Source organism: Schistocerca serialis, chromosome 3, assembly GCF_023864345.2.
Source record: "Schistocerca serialis cubense isolate TAMUIC-IGC-003099 chromosome 3, iqSchSeri2.2, whole genome shotgun sequence".
Lineage (NCBI taxonomy): Eukaryota > Metazoa > Arthropoda > Insecta > Orthoptera > Acrididae > Schistocerca > Schistocerca serialis.
The window spans coordinates 326,630,288-326,647,535 of NC_064640.1; the positions used below are offsets into that span (position 1 = coordinate 326,630,288).

General features: G+C 42.6%; 1 protein-coding gene across 1 annotated transcript in view; it reads left to right on the top strand.

The window, feature by feature from the left end:
* The window catches only part of LOC126470810 (uncharacterized), a 202,590-nt gene that overhangs the window by 81,584 nt on the left and 103,758 nt on the right, over positions 1–17,248 (top strand). Inside the window, exon 4 of the mRNA XM_050098821.1 lies at positions 16,834–17,041. Within this exon, the coding sequence (XP_049954778.1) occupies positions 16,834–17,041 (208 nt within the window). The remainder of the gene's footprint in view (positions 1–16,833; positions 17,042–17,248) is intronic.

Here is a 17,248-nt window from a genome sequence, read left to right on the forward strand (position 1 = left end):
CAACTTATTTTTATCGATAGTCTGTTTTTTTACTTAAGTCCATAGTCAATGACTGTTATTTTGTAGTTTATCAGCTGTCAGGTGTGCTTAACTTATTTAGTTTTTCACACGTTTCTTTTGCACAATTCCTACATCACATAATTTGATTTCACACATTCACACAATCCTACGTATGAATGTTTAAGCATGAGATTGGCGAATGTTTTTGCACGAAGGTGATGGACCTGGGCGAGATGGATGTGGGCACGTATTTGATGTACAGCTTCGTTCGTCGTTCCTTGTTGGCTTTGTAAGTGTATGTTGCTGTTGTGGAGGTCCCATAATGGAATGGAGCTGTGAGTGCAGAATCTCGTGGTTTACTGGCTTTTCTGCCTTGTAGGAATCGTGTCTTGCTAATTACATCATTTTCTTTCTTGATACATCTCGCATTGCAACTTGTGGGTCGTTGCATCTTGTCCTTGCTGGAGTTTTTACAGTGGTTCTTACAAAAAGTTTTACTTATAATCATCTAACATATGTCTAGTATCTACATTGTTTTACGCCTTCTTAAAAGCTTTACAAATTTCGGTGCCCTTTCCATGTTACAATTCTAAGATATTTTGAGTCTTAATTTATACAAGAAACCTCAAATTGGTTTTTTATTTTTGTGTAGTGTCATGGTGTATAGTATTTTAGTATTTCGTGCTGTTAGACTATCTACGTTTTATCGCTTCACCTTAATCTATGGTACTATTGGTGTTATTTTTGTTTTTGTTTTTATTGAAACTACTTTCTTTTTCCCACCTTCCTCTCTCTTCATTCTTCTTTCTCCTGACGATCTTATCTGCAACATAATCTTGAAATATTGTGCTGATTATTTATCAGTAATAAAATTAATCTTCAAACTTTTACTGAAAGTGTTTAATACTGCCAGTTTTAGGTAAAAATACCTCTGCTTTATCTCGTAAAATACCGTCTAATTCTCTTTTACTGTGTTCCGAAATACCTTGAACTTCTTGCAATTTTTCGTCGATTTCTTTATGGACTTCTAACATGAGTTGAGGCGATTCCCCCTTTTGTGCATACCATTCTAATTCTTCATCCTCTTTATCTTACGTCATTCTTAATTGTTTGTTTATAACTGGTATTTCTTCTAATTTTAGCTTTTGCTCAAAGAGAAGTGTGACATTCCCGAATGTTACGCTACCTTTCCCCATATCTATTATCATTCATCTCTCATTTAAAAAATCTGCACCTATAATCAAATCTACACTTAGTTTAGGTATAATCACGAAGTTGGCTTCGATTTTTTGACCTTGGCACGAAAGAGTTAACCTTGTTTCTCTCGTAACTTCCGCAGCATTGTTTCTAATAGGACCTCTTACTTTAATCTTACGTGTTTTCAGAACTGGCAATTCCTCATTGGCATTACACTTCATTAATAAATTTTCTGAGGTCGCAGTCAGTTCACTTCCGCTATCAATTACAATATTGCCTGGGATATGCTTTACCATGGCCTTCACAATTGGTGGAATTTGAAAGGGTTGTTTCTGTCCTTCTTCTTCTTGCATCAACGAATCCTCCACTGAACCATACATGAGTCTTTTTAGGAATTTCCCTTGTAAAATCGAACTTTCAGTAGGATAAGCTTGGACTGCTACTTCTCTCTCTTTTATTTCCTCTTCGCTTTTTCTTCCTTCATTTACGCTTTCTTCAACATCCTCTACTTTTTCCTCATCCTCGTCTATCTTCTCCTTCTTCGTCGCCACCCCCACATAATCGCATCTAAATGCTCTAATTATCGCTTCATAACTTCCTTCATTATATACGTTGGGTTGTGTGCCCACTCGTAACTTATTTTCAACTTCTGTCGACTGCGCATTATCCTCATTGAATTCGCTTTCCCTGGTTTCCATCTCAAATAGCTCTGCAATACTCATTACTTCGTCCTTTCCTCCTACATTCGTTGTGCATGCCTCTGGTAATTCATCTTCCTCGTCAGTATTCTCCCAGTTAATTTCGTCCCAACACGATATTGTTATTTTCTTGTCTTCGTTTTCATCTGGTCCCTGCGGATTTGTTTCTTCCTTCTTCTCTTCTCGTGATAAGGTATTTACATCTCTGTTCAAGGTGCTGCAATTGTCCTGGGTCGGTGCGTCATTCTCTTTGGCACAAGCGCTTAGCTGTCAATTCGAGCGTTTATCGGGGTTTAGTGGTCTTACCTCCACTTCTTCTATCTGTATTCTCTTTTCTTGTTCAGCTTGTTGATAGTGGTTTCTTTGTTGATAATTTGTCGGTCTATTGGTTCACCAGTACCCGTTCCGGTTGTCGTTATTCCCTCTGTAATAGTTGTTGCCGTTCCTGGGTGAATTATAGTTATTGCCATATTCTCTTCTAAATCCATACCGGTTCTTTGTTGAAATGTATTGTCGTTTCTTGGTGCGAAATTATCTCATGGTTCGTAATTATTGTTTCTTCGTACTGTGTCTTGTGGATTCCACTGCTTTTTGCTTTCGTTTTCAGGTGCGCTTCGTCTTTTTCTTGCGTCATCTTCCGAAAATATGAACTCTAGTTCCCTTAGAATACCTTTAAATGCTTCGACGTCATTGCCTCCGCGACCTACTAATGATTGCTGGTATTTCAATGGTAGCTTCATCGCGCATAATTTAATCAACTCTCCGTCAATGTATGGTACATCTAAGCATTGATTTTTCTTTGCCATTAATTCGAAAAATTTCACGGGACTCTTCTCTCCTGAATTTTCAAAATATGGGTTCTGTAATAATTCGTACTTCACTCTGTTCTGTGCTTCGCTGGACCAATATCGTGAGAGAAACTTCTCTCTGAAATCTTCGTACGATCGGCATGTCGCTGCAACATTCTGCATTGTTTCTGCGACTGTTCCTGACATGTGTGCACATATAAAGTCTAATTTGTGTGCTAGCGTCCAGTGTTCTGGTAATCCTACTCGGAATTGATCAATAAAAGTTCGTGGATGTAATGAGTTTCCTTCTCGAAAGTGTTGAAATTTTCTGACTGTGAGGAAATGATCGTTGTCGTACTTCGTCATAGTTCCATATGAAATCCGCGATTCTTCACCACTTTTGTTTCTGATCATTTCTCCCGTCGTTCTTTCCGGTTGTGGTAGATCCATTGGATATTGTCCACTGTAACTTTCGCCTACCCTTGCGTAGTATCGTTGGAGTGGTACGCAATAATTTTCTTCCATCGGTTGTGAACGTGTAGCTGAATGCATTGCACTGTACTCTTCGCGACCTGGCTTTCCATTGTCACGTATGTTACTTTCGCCTGTGATTGGAATCGCAAATGCATGATATCTTCGTTAATTGCTTGTTTTTCCGGTGCTGTTACAGATACGGATGTGGTTGCAGACTCTGTGCTTGTTCGATCCTGTTCACTACGCTCTTCAATGGTTTGCAACAACTCTGTTTGCAATTTCTGAAATTGTCGCTTCGTTTGCGCTTCTATTTTGACTATGCGGTTATCATATCTTTTCAGCGCTGCTTTTGTGATACGTTTGTGTAACACACTGTTTTCAACAACTTCACGCGCAGTACCTGCTGCTTGTCTAGTAATTTCGTTAATCTGTTTGTCTAGTTTCTTGACTTCTCCCTGGGTGTTGTTACGTAATGTTTTGATCTCGTCCTGAATGTCATTACGCAATGTTTGTACGTCCGCTTGTACCTTGTCAATTTCTGTTCTCAATTGATTGTGACCTGTTACTAAGTTTCCTATCACTTCTCGAGATTCGTTTGCCACGTCTTCAATATGACTTAGGTGTAACTGAATATTTTTGTTTTGTTCTTTAATCTCACGCATTTGTCTCGTGGTTTCTGCATTCTGAATTTGAATTTGGTTCGCTTTGTCTTTATTTTGCCTTGTCATGGTTTCCGTAATTTGTTGTAATAATTCTGCCAGATTGGTGGACCCTATTGCGTTTTCTTCCGACGTCCTACGCTCTGTGTTTTCGCCCAAGTGTTGGTTCGCAACCGATTGCATTGAACTGTGCTGTGACACGTTTCTGCTCGCATTCCTTGTACTCTGTGGTGAGGGAGCTCTGATTACTTGTACTATGGGTTCTACGTATTCAAGACGCAAGTTAGAATCCTCATCGACTGTCTCTCTACTTTCCTGCTCCTCTGTCGTATGCTGACCTAGGTTTTCTGTGCCTTGGCGTACATTATCCTCGTTATGGTGCGTTATATGTCCCATATCTCGCGATACTGCATCGTCTGTTATACTGTCCTCTATTCTCTGTCCATTTTCATGCTGGGTCTCTACATCAATTCGGTCAAGGTCTCGATCTACCATTGCTAATATTTCCGAATCCCTTACTTTCTGTTTTAAAAGCAATTCACGCGCCCTACTTCGCGTCAACATGCGCTCATACGATCTCACGCGTTTCATAAACTTTTTGCACACACGACTTGACAATCCATTCACTTACTTGTTGGGTCAGAACCAACCTGTCAACGATGTATCCGCCACCTGTGCGCTTGCATTGGAGAGAAAACTTAATTCTAACAATTTGTAAAATTCATAACTTAATTATGCTATTGTCTCTGCCAGACTCACTTTCTATTGAATACTTTTACTATCTATCGCTGCAGCTACTGTTTTCGACTATGTATAACTTTAGGAAACAAATTTTTACTAAGAAAATTTTTCAACAGGATATTTTTCTGACCTAGTTAGGCATGTGGTCGACCTTCAATCATGGTATTTTACCATCCTGGCAGGGTCGCCATTTTCTAACATTCTGCGTGGTGTCTGTTTGTTATATATCGTGTCTTCCTTCCACTTTCGCGCAACGACGCTCTGAGCGTGTTTTTTAGAGAATTGACTAGTTTGAACCTAGGACCAGCTTGCGTGAATGCGGCTACATTTAAGCTGATCAATGTAACTATTAAGCTATATGTCCGTTCAGTGACTGTATCGAATAAAAAAATTTGTAGTCAGTGCTTTATCTGTTGTATTAGTAGTGCTTTCAACAACATCAATCAGCAACTCTAGTTATCTACAAATAATTCAGTGAATGAGGATTTCATCATAGTAAAAAATTATGATTATTACGGCTGACATTTCAAGCGGCTTCTTTCATGAGAGCAGTATTGTCTGTATCTTGGTGTTTGCTTCTATCCGTTTCCGAAGGCTATATATGACTTGATATCTATACTGGCGGATTTAAGGCGTTCGGCAATACTGTGTAAAGATTTAACTGCTTTACCAGACGACTAATAAAGGACTTCGTAACTCGCTCTCCGAATATGCGGTGATATGAAACAACGGAATGAAAGAAATTAATCGACATGTGGAACGTGTAACAAAAATATAATTGGAACAGTGTATAAAAATTATCATAATGCTGCCGGCCGCTTTATAATGGGTGACTACTTCATACATAAGATGAACCACTTTGTGAAGTTGCAAAAATGAAAACTTCTCAAGTTGACCAGGCTATGTAAAATGGCGAAAACGGCCAAAAGGATATACCAGAGATCACAAACCTCTCAGGAAAATGAAATCAGGTTTATTCCAAACTAAGATGTGTAAATGTGAACAGAACGTACAAACTCAGACAAAGTAAGAAGTTAGGGGAAGGGCCGTTCAACTTCTGTCTCAAAGAGTCAAAACCATTTTTTGTGTTTCGTTATTTTACTACGTCATATTTTTAGTTTTGTTCAGTTACCTTTAAGTGTGCGTTATATGTCACCGAATAGTCAAGTGTGACGCCGGTGCAGTTACTGAAAAATGGAACACTCAGCACTGTACATTAAATGTAATCCCAGCTGCTCATATGGACAACCATCAGCTATATAATGGACCAGGACCCAGTCCCGGATTTTGCCCTTATCGCGAGCGGTTGTCTTACGATATAGCACTCTGAGCACGACTGACGGCCAGACCCAAACTTCCTTATGTCGTCAACCATTTCGTTATTCCATTGTACAGCTGATGGTTGTCCATATTCGCAGCTGCGAATACATTTTAAGTATATCGTAACGGCAGTAGTCGCCGCAGTGCCTGTTCCTTTGTACATACTTGCATGTCCGAAGGAACTTTGCATCATATTTCTGAATAACACAGGCACTGCAATATGTGTCTGTTAATATATTTCGATGTAAATGAGAAAATTTCTGTTTTGCTTAGATTGGGGTACAGTTACCACTTCTTATAATATTAATTCGTCTTTCCCAGATCTGCTGTAAGAATGGGTTCTTCTTCATCTAGATGGTTTTTTGGATGGCTATTGCCATGTCAGCAGTACAACAGAGTTGCTCTGAGGTTGTTACAGACATGTCACAAATATAGTTTTTCACTAGAAGGGAGGCCAATACTATTCCTTGTAGTAGGCTACCTTTTTACTTTACAGAGAAACACTAACAGTATTTTATTACTTGGTGACCCTAAAATATCGATTATCCGTAATTTCTAAGCAGGGAATAATTTCCTTTGGCTTCAGTATGAGCCCGTCTGGCCGCAGGGTTTAATAAGCGGTGACAGTTCCATGAAGGCACTGGATGGTTTTGTGTGATGTTACAGGTAGGACTTACTCGCAGCAAATTTCTGTAGCTCTTAATCCATCTTGTCCAGGAGCAATGACACTGTCAACATGTTGTTGTGTTCTGTTATAAAGCATGAATAAAAATCCGCCCACTTCGCCACAAAGAGCGATTCGTTCTATACTAACAGCACAAAAATGTCTGTGACAAAAGTTCGCCTCGTGCACATTTTAGGTAGAAAATGAACGTCGAATAACTACAATGTACCACCACTGTAACCACATGTACAATAAGAATCTTCATTCAGTCCGCCCAGTTAATGTAGTGGTTACAGTATTGCTTCAGAATTCTCGACTTGGAGAGTTAGATTCCGGCTTGAGGTGTAATTATTTTGTAATTTTCGACTAAGTGATTTGATATCGGATATACAGCAATTGCACCAAGCTTTATACAAAACACCTGCAGTTATTTAATACTGAAAGAGAAATCAAAGTACATTCCTTTTTAGTATTCCACTTTTAAAAGATATTTGGCCTTTAAACGTTTACTCTGTTGTCTTCTATTCACTACAGTCGTTCATGATTTCCAGTCCCTAACCTGCACTGCTTCCCTTTTCTTCATTTACGCCGGCCGCTGTGGTCGAGCGGTTCTAGGCGCTTCAGTCCGGAACCACGCGACTGCTACGGACGCAGTCTCGAATCCTGTCTCGGGCATGGATGTGTGTGACGTCCTTAGGTTAGCTAGATTTAAGTAGTTCTAAGTCTAGGAGACTGATGACCTCAGATGTTAAGTCCCATAGTGCTCAGAGCCATTTGAAGCATTTTTTCTTCATTTACACTCCTTCCTCCAAAGTAAGAAACAAGAGAGGAAACTGGCTACTGTTGCTGAATATAGCATGTTTTTTTGTCCACATTGTTAAGTTATGTATTGATTTTTTTCAAGTTACAAGTAATTTATTCTTAACTGATTCTGAATTTTTCTGACATGTCTGACTAATAATCGTTATATTCACCAAAAAAGCTGTAGTTTAAGGATATGTATCGGTTAACAAGCAGTGCACTATAACATTATTGGGCAGCTCAAAATTTGAAACAAAATTACACCCAGAACTGCAGCTCCGAATATCCTGACGCAAAACTGCACGCTTTGCACTAGCTGGGAAGCACCACTACAGCATTTCACAATGTTGCCAGATTGCCTTTCTCTGACGTCTACTCTCTACAAAAAATTTTCACTAGACGACATTTTATTGAGAGATTTATAAACGGTGATCAAAAAGTTTATGTTCGAAGGCCGTACAGCCCAGAATCGGTATGCCAATGAGGCAAAATCCACCTGACCATTGAAGGAATCTTTCCACCGATGCACCAGGTTGAAGATACCCGTTTGGTAAACCATCATGTCCTGCTGCGTGAAGACTTCCTTAACCGCCTTCTGGGCATCCTCTCCCCTCAGGAATCGTCGAACCTTGAAGGACTCCTTAAGCGACCAAAGGCGTGATAACCGCATGGGGAGAAATCAGGACTATACGGCGACTGTTCAGATGTCTTCCACTTCTCCGCAATGGATGAGACCAACCTCCCAGATAGACCGGCACTTATATCGAACCGCGACCAGCTCGGCACTAGCCACAAAATTCCATAACGGTGGTTTTCGACAAACATGCTGCCCCACACACATTCTTCATTCTCCGATCGATGTCTACCGATGTTTGTCCTTCGCCAACCAAGAAAGGAAGAACAGCACGTTAGTCTTGTTAGGACGTATTTGGTAATAACTTTGCCATAGTTCAGGTTTCCGGATTTATCGCATTCACGTCGTCACGTTAATCCCTTACTTACATCTCGGTGCTACCCGCATCGTAGACGCGCTACGTTGCATATACACTGCAGCAACGCCCCAGAAACTGTTTCATCGCGCCTTACATTTTGTGCTGTTAGCACACAAGGATCACCGCTGTGGCGTCCAAGTGAGCGAATTTGTGTACACCCTCTATAGAAGACTCTTGAGCATGTATAACATACGGTTTAAAGTGCCGCTGGACTACAACTTCTGGATCTTCGCCGCATTTTTCTGACTCTTGTGTCGAAACAGTTTCGACTATTTTAAATTAACTTGGTATCTGTATCAATCTTTGTATATTAGGGTAGAAATTTTGAAGCCAGATCTCAGGAGGGACTTTCGGGTCTTTTTAATAAAGTGCTCTCCCGTCCAGCTTGCTTCCTTGTTCCTAAGGAAAACGAATTTTAAGCCACGAGCTCACAGCCGTGCCTAGAAAACTTTTTTGGCAGTACCTTTAGGAATATTGCTGGACGGGATGTCTCTGTGCGTAAACGGACCGCGATATTTTCAGTTCAGAAAGGTGTATTAATATGCCGACTGTGCTCTAGTACGCAATTTAGAGTGGTCGAGACATTTGCATTGAGTTGAAAAATCTCATCGGATAACTCCTAATATCATGTCGGACATCCTCCTGGCCGGGGTAGAGCAGAAACTCGACGTGGCATGGATTCAACAAATCGTTCGTAGCCCCTGCAGAAATACTGAGCCGTGCTGCCACTACAGCCGTTATAAATTGCGAAAGTATTGCCGATGCAGAATTTTGCACCCGAGCTGACCTCTAGATTATGTTCCATAAATGTAGGATGGAATTCATGCCGAGCGATCTGGGTGGCAAAATCATTATCTCGAATCCTTCAGAATGTTCAACAAACCAATAGGTAGCAATTGTGGCCCGGTGAAATGGAGCATTGCCATCCATAAAAATCCCACCATTGTTTGGGAACATTAAGTCCATGAATAGCGGAAAATGGTCTCCAAAGAGCTGAACATCACCATTTACAGTCAACGATCAGTTCTGTTCGACCCGTACATTCCATGTAAACACAGCCCAAAAATTATGGAGACACCACTATCTTGCATAATGTGTTGTTGAGAATTTGGGTCCATGGCTTCGTCGGGTCTTCGCCACACTAGGACCCTCCCATCCGCTCTTACCAACTGAAATCGGGGATCATCTGACGAGCCCATGGTTTCCTAGTTGTCTAGAGACTAACCGACGTGGCCTCGAGCCCAGGAAAGGCGCTGCAGGCGATATCGTGCTGTTGGCAAAGGCACTAACTTCGCTCGTCTGCTGCCATAACCCATTAACACCAAATTTCGACCCAAAGTCCTAAGAGATACGTTCATCGTACGTTCCACTTTGATTTCTGCTGTCATTTCACGCAGTGTTACTTGTCTACTAGCACTGAAAATTCTACACAAACGCCGCTGCTCTCGGTCTTTTAAGTGAAAGCCTGAAATTTGGTATTCTCGGCACTCTCTTGTTACTGTGGATTTCGGGATATTGCATTAGCTAACGATTTTCGTAATGGAACGTCCTATGCGTCTACCTCCAACTAGCATTCCACTGGAAATGGAAATGCCGTGTGGCTAGGGCCTCCCGTCGGGTAGACCGTTCGCCTGGTGCAAGTTTTTCGAGTGGACGCCACTTCGGCGACTTGCGTGTCGATGGGGATGAAATGATGATGATAAGGGCAACACAACACCCAATCCCTGAGCGGAGAAAATCTCCGACCCAGCCGGGAATCGAACCCGGGCCGTTAGGGTATGACATTCCATCGCGCTGACCACTCAACTACTAGGGGCGGACAGCATTCTATTCACAGACTGTGCGGCCATAATGGGGAAAGAGACGAGAGTGGCAGCCAATACGAAGCAAGCCAGCAGAAGCTGGTCTTCGGTATTGAGACTGGGGGAATCTTCTTGCTAGAGCCAAAATTATGAAGAGCTCCGTCTGCACGACGTAAGTTTGTAAAGTTTGTGTGTTGTGATTTCCGATTTCCGGGGGCAAGAGGTCAGGTGATGCAAGTGTTCCACGACACCAGTCACATCGCTATTTAGCATCTTTCCGCTAGTGAGATCATACAGAAAGTTTAATGTTTTCGTACTGAACTATGTTCATACAGACTGAGGAATTAACAGTTTGATCAGTTACTCGGGAACTGAGAGGGACTCTTTGAGTCTGCTAGTTGTGAATTTGGCTGCCTGCTACAGCTGCTGAAATTGTTATTGCCACTACTGAATAGTAATATTTTAACAAAAAACTATCGAATTTGAAATGTGTCATCTATCTTATTTTACATAATCAGCTTCATCTACATTTACTGGTGTTAACAAGCCTGCAAAGAACTTATATAAATTACGAAAATGTTAAAAAACTTGGAACTGTTTTCAGCAGTGTGCGGTAAGTCTCTAGACTACAGCTGATGGACCAAAATTAATTCTGGTAAATTCGAAGACACGTTTATCAAAACAGGATGGTAACTAGCAAGCTATCCTCCATGATTCAAGCCAACAAACAGCGGGTAAAGCTTCTACCCTTACATGTCTCTATGTAAGCTCTCCCCTCCCCTCCTGTGCTCCCACGAGTGATATCTCGTTTTTTACTGTCTTGATGCTAAATATCCACAACGAATACGCTCCATATCGTTGTATACATCAAAATGCTGTTTGTGGACTAGCAGGATACAATGTGAGATTGTTGCTGCGCGGTTGTTCTGATAGCAAGCGTTAGCCTTTATAGTTACGAATTTAGTCTTTAGAGAAGATATTCCTAATCTAGATTCGATTTCTTCATTAATAAACTGAACAATGTATTAGGAGTTTCTTCTTCTATTTTCTTTCATTTTTGTATTAGTCAAACAAGTGCGGAATCTTCTGTGTATTTGTTGTGGTCTTCAGTTCAAAGAGTGATTTGATGCAGCTCTCCATGGTGCACTATCTTCTGCAAGCCTCGTCATCTCCAAGTAACTACTGCAACCTACATCCCTCTGAATCTGCTTACTGTATTCACCTCTTGGTCTCCCTCTACGATTTTTACCCCCCTCGCTTCCGTCCAGTACTAAACTGTTGATCCCCAGATGAGTCAGAATGTCCGATTCCTTCTTCTAGTCAGGTTATGCCACAAATTTATCATCTCCCCAGTACTATTCAGTGGCTCCTCATTAGTTACGTCATCCACCCATCTAATCCTCAATATTCTTTTGTAGCACCACATTTCAAATGCTTCTATTCTCTTTTTGTCTAGACTACTTATCGTCCATGTTTCACTTCCATACATGGCTACACTCCATACAAATACTTTCAGAAGTGACTTCATGACACTTAAATCTATATCCGATGTTAACAAATTTCTCTTCTTCAGAAACGCTTTTCTTGCCATCACCAGTCTGCATTTTATATGCTCCCTACTTTGACCATAATCAGTTACTTTGCTTCCCAAATAGCAATACTCATCTACTACTTTAGGTGTCCCGTTTGCTAAACTAATTCCCTCCACATCACCTGATTTAATTAGACTACATTCCATTATCCTTGCCTTGCTTTTGTTGATGTTCATCTTTTATTCTACTTTCAAGACACTGTCTATTCCGTTCAGCAGCTCTTCCAAATCCTTTGTTGTCTCTGACGGAACTGCAATGTCATTTGCAAACTTCAAAGTTTTTATATCTTCTCCCTGGACTTTAATTCCTACTCCAAATTTTTCTTTTGTTTCCTTTACTGCTTGCCCAATATACAGATTAAATAACAACCCTGTCCCAGTCCCTTCCCAACCACTGCTTCCCTTTCGTGCCCCTCGGCTCTTATAAATACCACCTGGTTTTCGTACAAATTGTAAATAGCCTTTCGCTCCCTGTACTTTACTCTTACCACCTTTAGAATTTAAAAGAGCGTATTCCAGTCAACATCTTAAAATGCTTACTCTAAGTCTACAAATGCTATAAACGTTGTTTTCCTTTCATTAACCTTTCTTCTATGAGAAGTCGTAGGGTCAGTATTGCCTCGCGTTTTCCTACATTTCTCCGGAATCCAAACTGACCTTCCCCGACGTGGTTTTTACCAGTTTTTCCATTCTTCTGTAGAGGATTCGTGTTAGTATTTTACAACTGTGACTTATTAAACTGAAAGTTCGGTAATTTTCACACCTGTCAACACCTGCTTTCTTTGGGATTGAAATTATTATATTCTTCTTGAAGTCTGAGGGTATTTCGCCTGTCTCATATATCTTGCTCACCAAATGGAAGAGTTTTGTCATGGCTGGCTCACCCAAGACTATCAGTAGTTGTAATGGAATGTTGTCTACTTCCGGGGCCTTGTTTCGACTTAGGTCGTTCAGTGCTCTGTCAAATTCTTCACGCAGTATCATATCTCCTATTGCATCTTCATCTAATTCCTTTTCCATTTCCCTGAAATATATTCCCTTGTATAGACGCTCTATATACTCCTTCCTCATTTCTACTTTCCTTTCTTTGCTTAGGACTGCTTTTCAGTTTGAGCTCTTGATATTAATACAGGTGGTTCTCTTTTCTCCAAAGGCCTCTTTAATTCTCCTGTAGGCAGCATCTGACTTACCCCTAGTGATATATGCTTCTACATCCTTACATTTGTCCTGTAGCTATTCCTGCTTAGCCATTTTGTACTTCCTGTCGATCTCATTTTTTAGACGTTTCTATTCCCTTTCACCTACTTCATTTATTGCATTTTTATATTTTATCTTTTCATCGATTAAATTTAATACCGCTTGTGTTACCCAAGGATTTCTGCTATCCCTCGTCTTTTTACCTACCTGATCCTCTGCTGCCTTCACTATTTCATCTCTCAAAGCTACCCATTCGTCTTCTACTGTATTCCTTTCCACTGTTCTTGTCATTAGTTCCCTAATGCACCCTCTTTAAGCACTCTGGAACATCTGGTTCTTTCAGATTATCCAAGTCCCATCTCTTTACATTCTTTGGACCAGAGCTGAAAATCCAGGTTTTGGCTAGTAAGCAAATAAAAAGTTTGATGTCTTGCTTTGTGGTGTTCAGCCACGTTGTTCATTCCATTTTTCTGCCTTTTTTAGACAATCTTCCTATTTAATGGGCATTCATTTAGGAACAAATAACTGCCACTAAGCACAAGGAAACGTCGTAATTTGGGGCACATTTAGAAACGAGAAAAACAGCTTCATATAACTCATCGTAGAAGTAAAGATAGTCGGCATATGTGAATCTGATTGGAGAGGAGTTTTATATTTCCATAATGCCCGAGAGTAGGTCGACTTCGCAGAACGATTTATCATAAAAGCAGAGAGTAGAGAGGAATGCTTGGCGATGGTCCTAAATCTTTTGTCAGTCTCAATGAACACGAGCAGTTTATCATCGGGAGTTTCCAGCGTCATTTCAACGAATATTTTACGATACATGTGAATCGGCGGAGCCAAGCGCACTACGACAGTGAAGCTGGGAATTCGCAGCGAATACGTGGCTACAAAATTGCGGCAGTATCACTGTATGGTGCGAGGCAGCATTCGTTGACGGAGAATTGGTAACCCTAGCAACAGTGTCTTCAGTCCACAATGGATGCAGCCGATTTGGATGTGGAATTGTTTATTGGAAAGATGAATAAATATCCTGATATACTGGACAAATCTTGCAAGGAGTACCATGATAAGATTAAGGAGAAAGGCGCATGGTTTCAAGTGTGTGAAAAGTTTCGTGAGTGCTTTGCTGCGAAAATATATCAGGAGAGAAATGAAGTACACATATATCACTATTAAAATATGTGATCTGAGGCTTTCCCGGCGAATGTGCTGTATCCAAGGTTCTCGGGTGTCCAACCGGATCCGATCGCCGAAGTTCCACGATATTTCGGCGAATAGCCGTTCCACCATCATCAGGTGGTGCTGATGGAATGATCTGTCTGCGCTGTGTCCGTGGTATTTATGTCCGCGGGGTCCCGAGTCGTACCCCGGCGCGGGCGGCCGGCGGGGCGCCGCATGGTGGGAGGGGTGGGGGTAGCTGCAGCCACGCCCGGTGGTAGGCGCCGTCCACCTCCTTCCGCGGAAGGATCTCGCGTCCGCTCGCGCCGTTGCTCTTTGCTGGTGTTTAATAATGGTTTCCAGGCCTTGCTAAGTTGAAACCCGGTGTCCCTGTTGATGAGGTTATCTGTTACCCGAATTTCTATGGCCTCCTTGTAGATACTGTCTCCGTAGGCACTTGCGGCCGTCAGGATTTTTGTCTCTTCGAATTTCGCTGCGTGTCTGTTTTCAGTGCAGTGTTCTACTAGGGCCGTATGGCTGGGTTGGCGTAAGACGGTGTGACGTTCGTGTTCCTTGCATCGGTCCTAGACCGTGCGAACTGTTTGGCCGATGTAGGATTTGCCACAGCCGCACTTGATTTTGCATACGCCCACTTTCTTAAGGCCTACGTCATCTTTTCCGTTCCTAGTAGGTCACGAATCTTTGCTGGTGGTCGGAAGACTGTGTCAATCTTGTGTCGCCTTAACAGTCTCCCTATTTTTGACGACACGTTGCCAGCAAACAGCAGAAAGGCCAGAGCTTGCTTCTCTTCTTCGGGTTGTTCTTCATCTCCGTTCTTGCTGCACTTCTGTTGTCGGATGGCCCTTTGGATTTGGCGGTTGCCATTCCCATTCTTGCGGAACACGGTCTCCAGGTGTTTGAGTTCCGTTGGCAAGTTCTGTTCATCAGAGATCGAGTGTGCTCTATGTACCAAGGTGTTGAGAATTCCATTAAGCTGCGCCGGATGGTGGCAGCTGGAGGCATGTAGGTACAAGTCAGTGTGTGTAGGCTTACGGTACACACTGTGATCCAGTGAGTTATCAGACCTACGTTCCACTAGGACATCAGGAAAGGGTAGTTTTCCATCTTTCTCAGTCTCCATGGTGAACCGAATGTTACTGTGGACCGAATTTAGATGTTGTGGAAAAATTTGTTGCTGTTCCTGTCCATGTGGCCAGATGACGAACGTGTCGTCCACGTAGCGAAAGAAGCATACAGGTTTCAGTTCGGCGGCTTCCAGTGCTTCCTGTTCGAAACTCTACATCAACAGGTTGGCCACCACTGGGGAGAGCGGGCTCCCCATGGCTACTCCGTCGGTCTGCTCGTAGTATTGACCATTGAAGACAAAGTACGTAGATGTTAACACGTGCCTGAACAGTTGTGTCAGTTCAGGCCCGAATTTCTCACTGATTAAGGGGAGAGAATCTTCCAGCGGGACACGTGTGAATAATGAGACGACATCGAAGCTGACCATGAGGTCGGATTCTTGTACTGTCATCTCCTTCAGGCGCCCAATGAAGTCCATCGAGTTCTGTATATGGTGCGCACATTTCCCACATAAGGTCTTAGCATGCTCGCTAAGTGCTGCGCCGAAAGATACGTCGGTGCCCCTATGTTGCTGACTATGGGTCGCATCCCTTCTTGTGGTTATTCCCCGAAATATCGTGGAACTTCGACGATCGGATCCGGCTGGACACCCGAGAACCTTGGATACATCACTATTAAACTCTTATGTGTTTGTGTTCTAATGGTGAATTTTTTCTCGAAACTCTGAATCTTCGGTTAATAATAACTGTTGAAAATATATAACGTTATTTCAGCAGGTGCTGTTTCATCACTGCTTTACTTTATAGCAGTCACTATGCGTGCTTTATACTACCTACATCCATACTGGTTACCTTTCAAACTAGTAGTGCTGCCTAATTACGGTTCAGTGTCCCCGTGTTTGTACTGAAACGATTTCTGGCGTTATGACCTCGCTGCGAGCACTGGCGGCTGTTACTCACTCGTGTACATCGAGTCTAAGACTATGGAACTGGGACCGATGACCTAGCAGTTTGGTCCCTTCCCTCCTTTTTAAATCAACCAACCAATATGGAACTCAAGGAAGAAGATTAGTTTAAATGTCAATATAACAGTGGCTACTTTGCTACCTGCAGAAGATGTAACACTTAGGTTCTGTTGAGCATGTAGGGCTGCCCTCTGCATACTTCGGCCACCACATTTACGTGCATGTTTCGCAGTCCAGGTACGGTCCCTGCCTCACATAGGGGGTAATTTGTAAACAGAGGAGGCCAACGTACTATGTACAGTCAAGCCGCCAGCAGTGGGCATAGCGTCCGGAGACGTCCGTCCTGCCACTACGTGGCGTTCAAGTTGAAGCACACAGAACTGCAAGTCGCGGGCACTAGTTTAAGCCCGCACGGTCACATGCTCACGTGATGCCACGCATGTATCCTTCCGCAGACGTGTACTCAACTTCAGTTTACATTATTTTTTTCCTACACTTTAACCCTGCGAGTGTCTACGTGTGCTGCTTACGTTTCATACTGCTTTAAAAAGTATGTTTGACTTTTTTCCCATTAGCTTGACATCCTTTCGGGAATTCAGTGGCACTACTGATCCGACTCGAAGAAATAGAGAGGGAATAACTTAGTACTTGTATTTCAGAAATGTGAGATAAAGAGGGAGTTTCCACGCTTTGTGCAGATCCGGCGGCAGCGGGGCTGTTGCGGTGGCTGCGCGTGGAGGCGGCGGAGGGGGCGAGCGGCGCGTTCGCGCTGGAGCCAGCGTTCTGGCCACTGCGCGCGCACTACAACGCCGCGCTGCCCTACCACGCCGCCACCGTCCGGGTGTCCGCCGAGCCTCTGCACTGCGCCGCCACCGCCAGGATACACCACCGCGCGGGTCCTCTCCAGTCAGTACACACAGAAAGTGTGAAGCGACACTCTGCTCGTCATTACATCCAATTACACCGATGAGCCAACACATTACAACCACCTACTTAATAGCCTGTCGGGTAATTTTTGGAACGCAGTAGGGCATGGAATCTTCGTGACATGCATTGTAGAAGTCGTCGACAACTTTCGGGAGCAATGTAGAACGAAGTGTCAACGCACAGGTC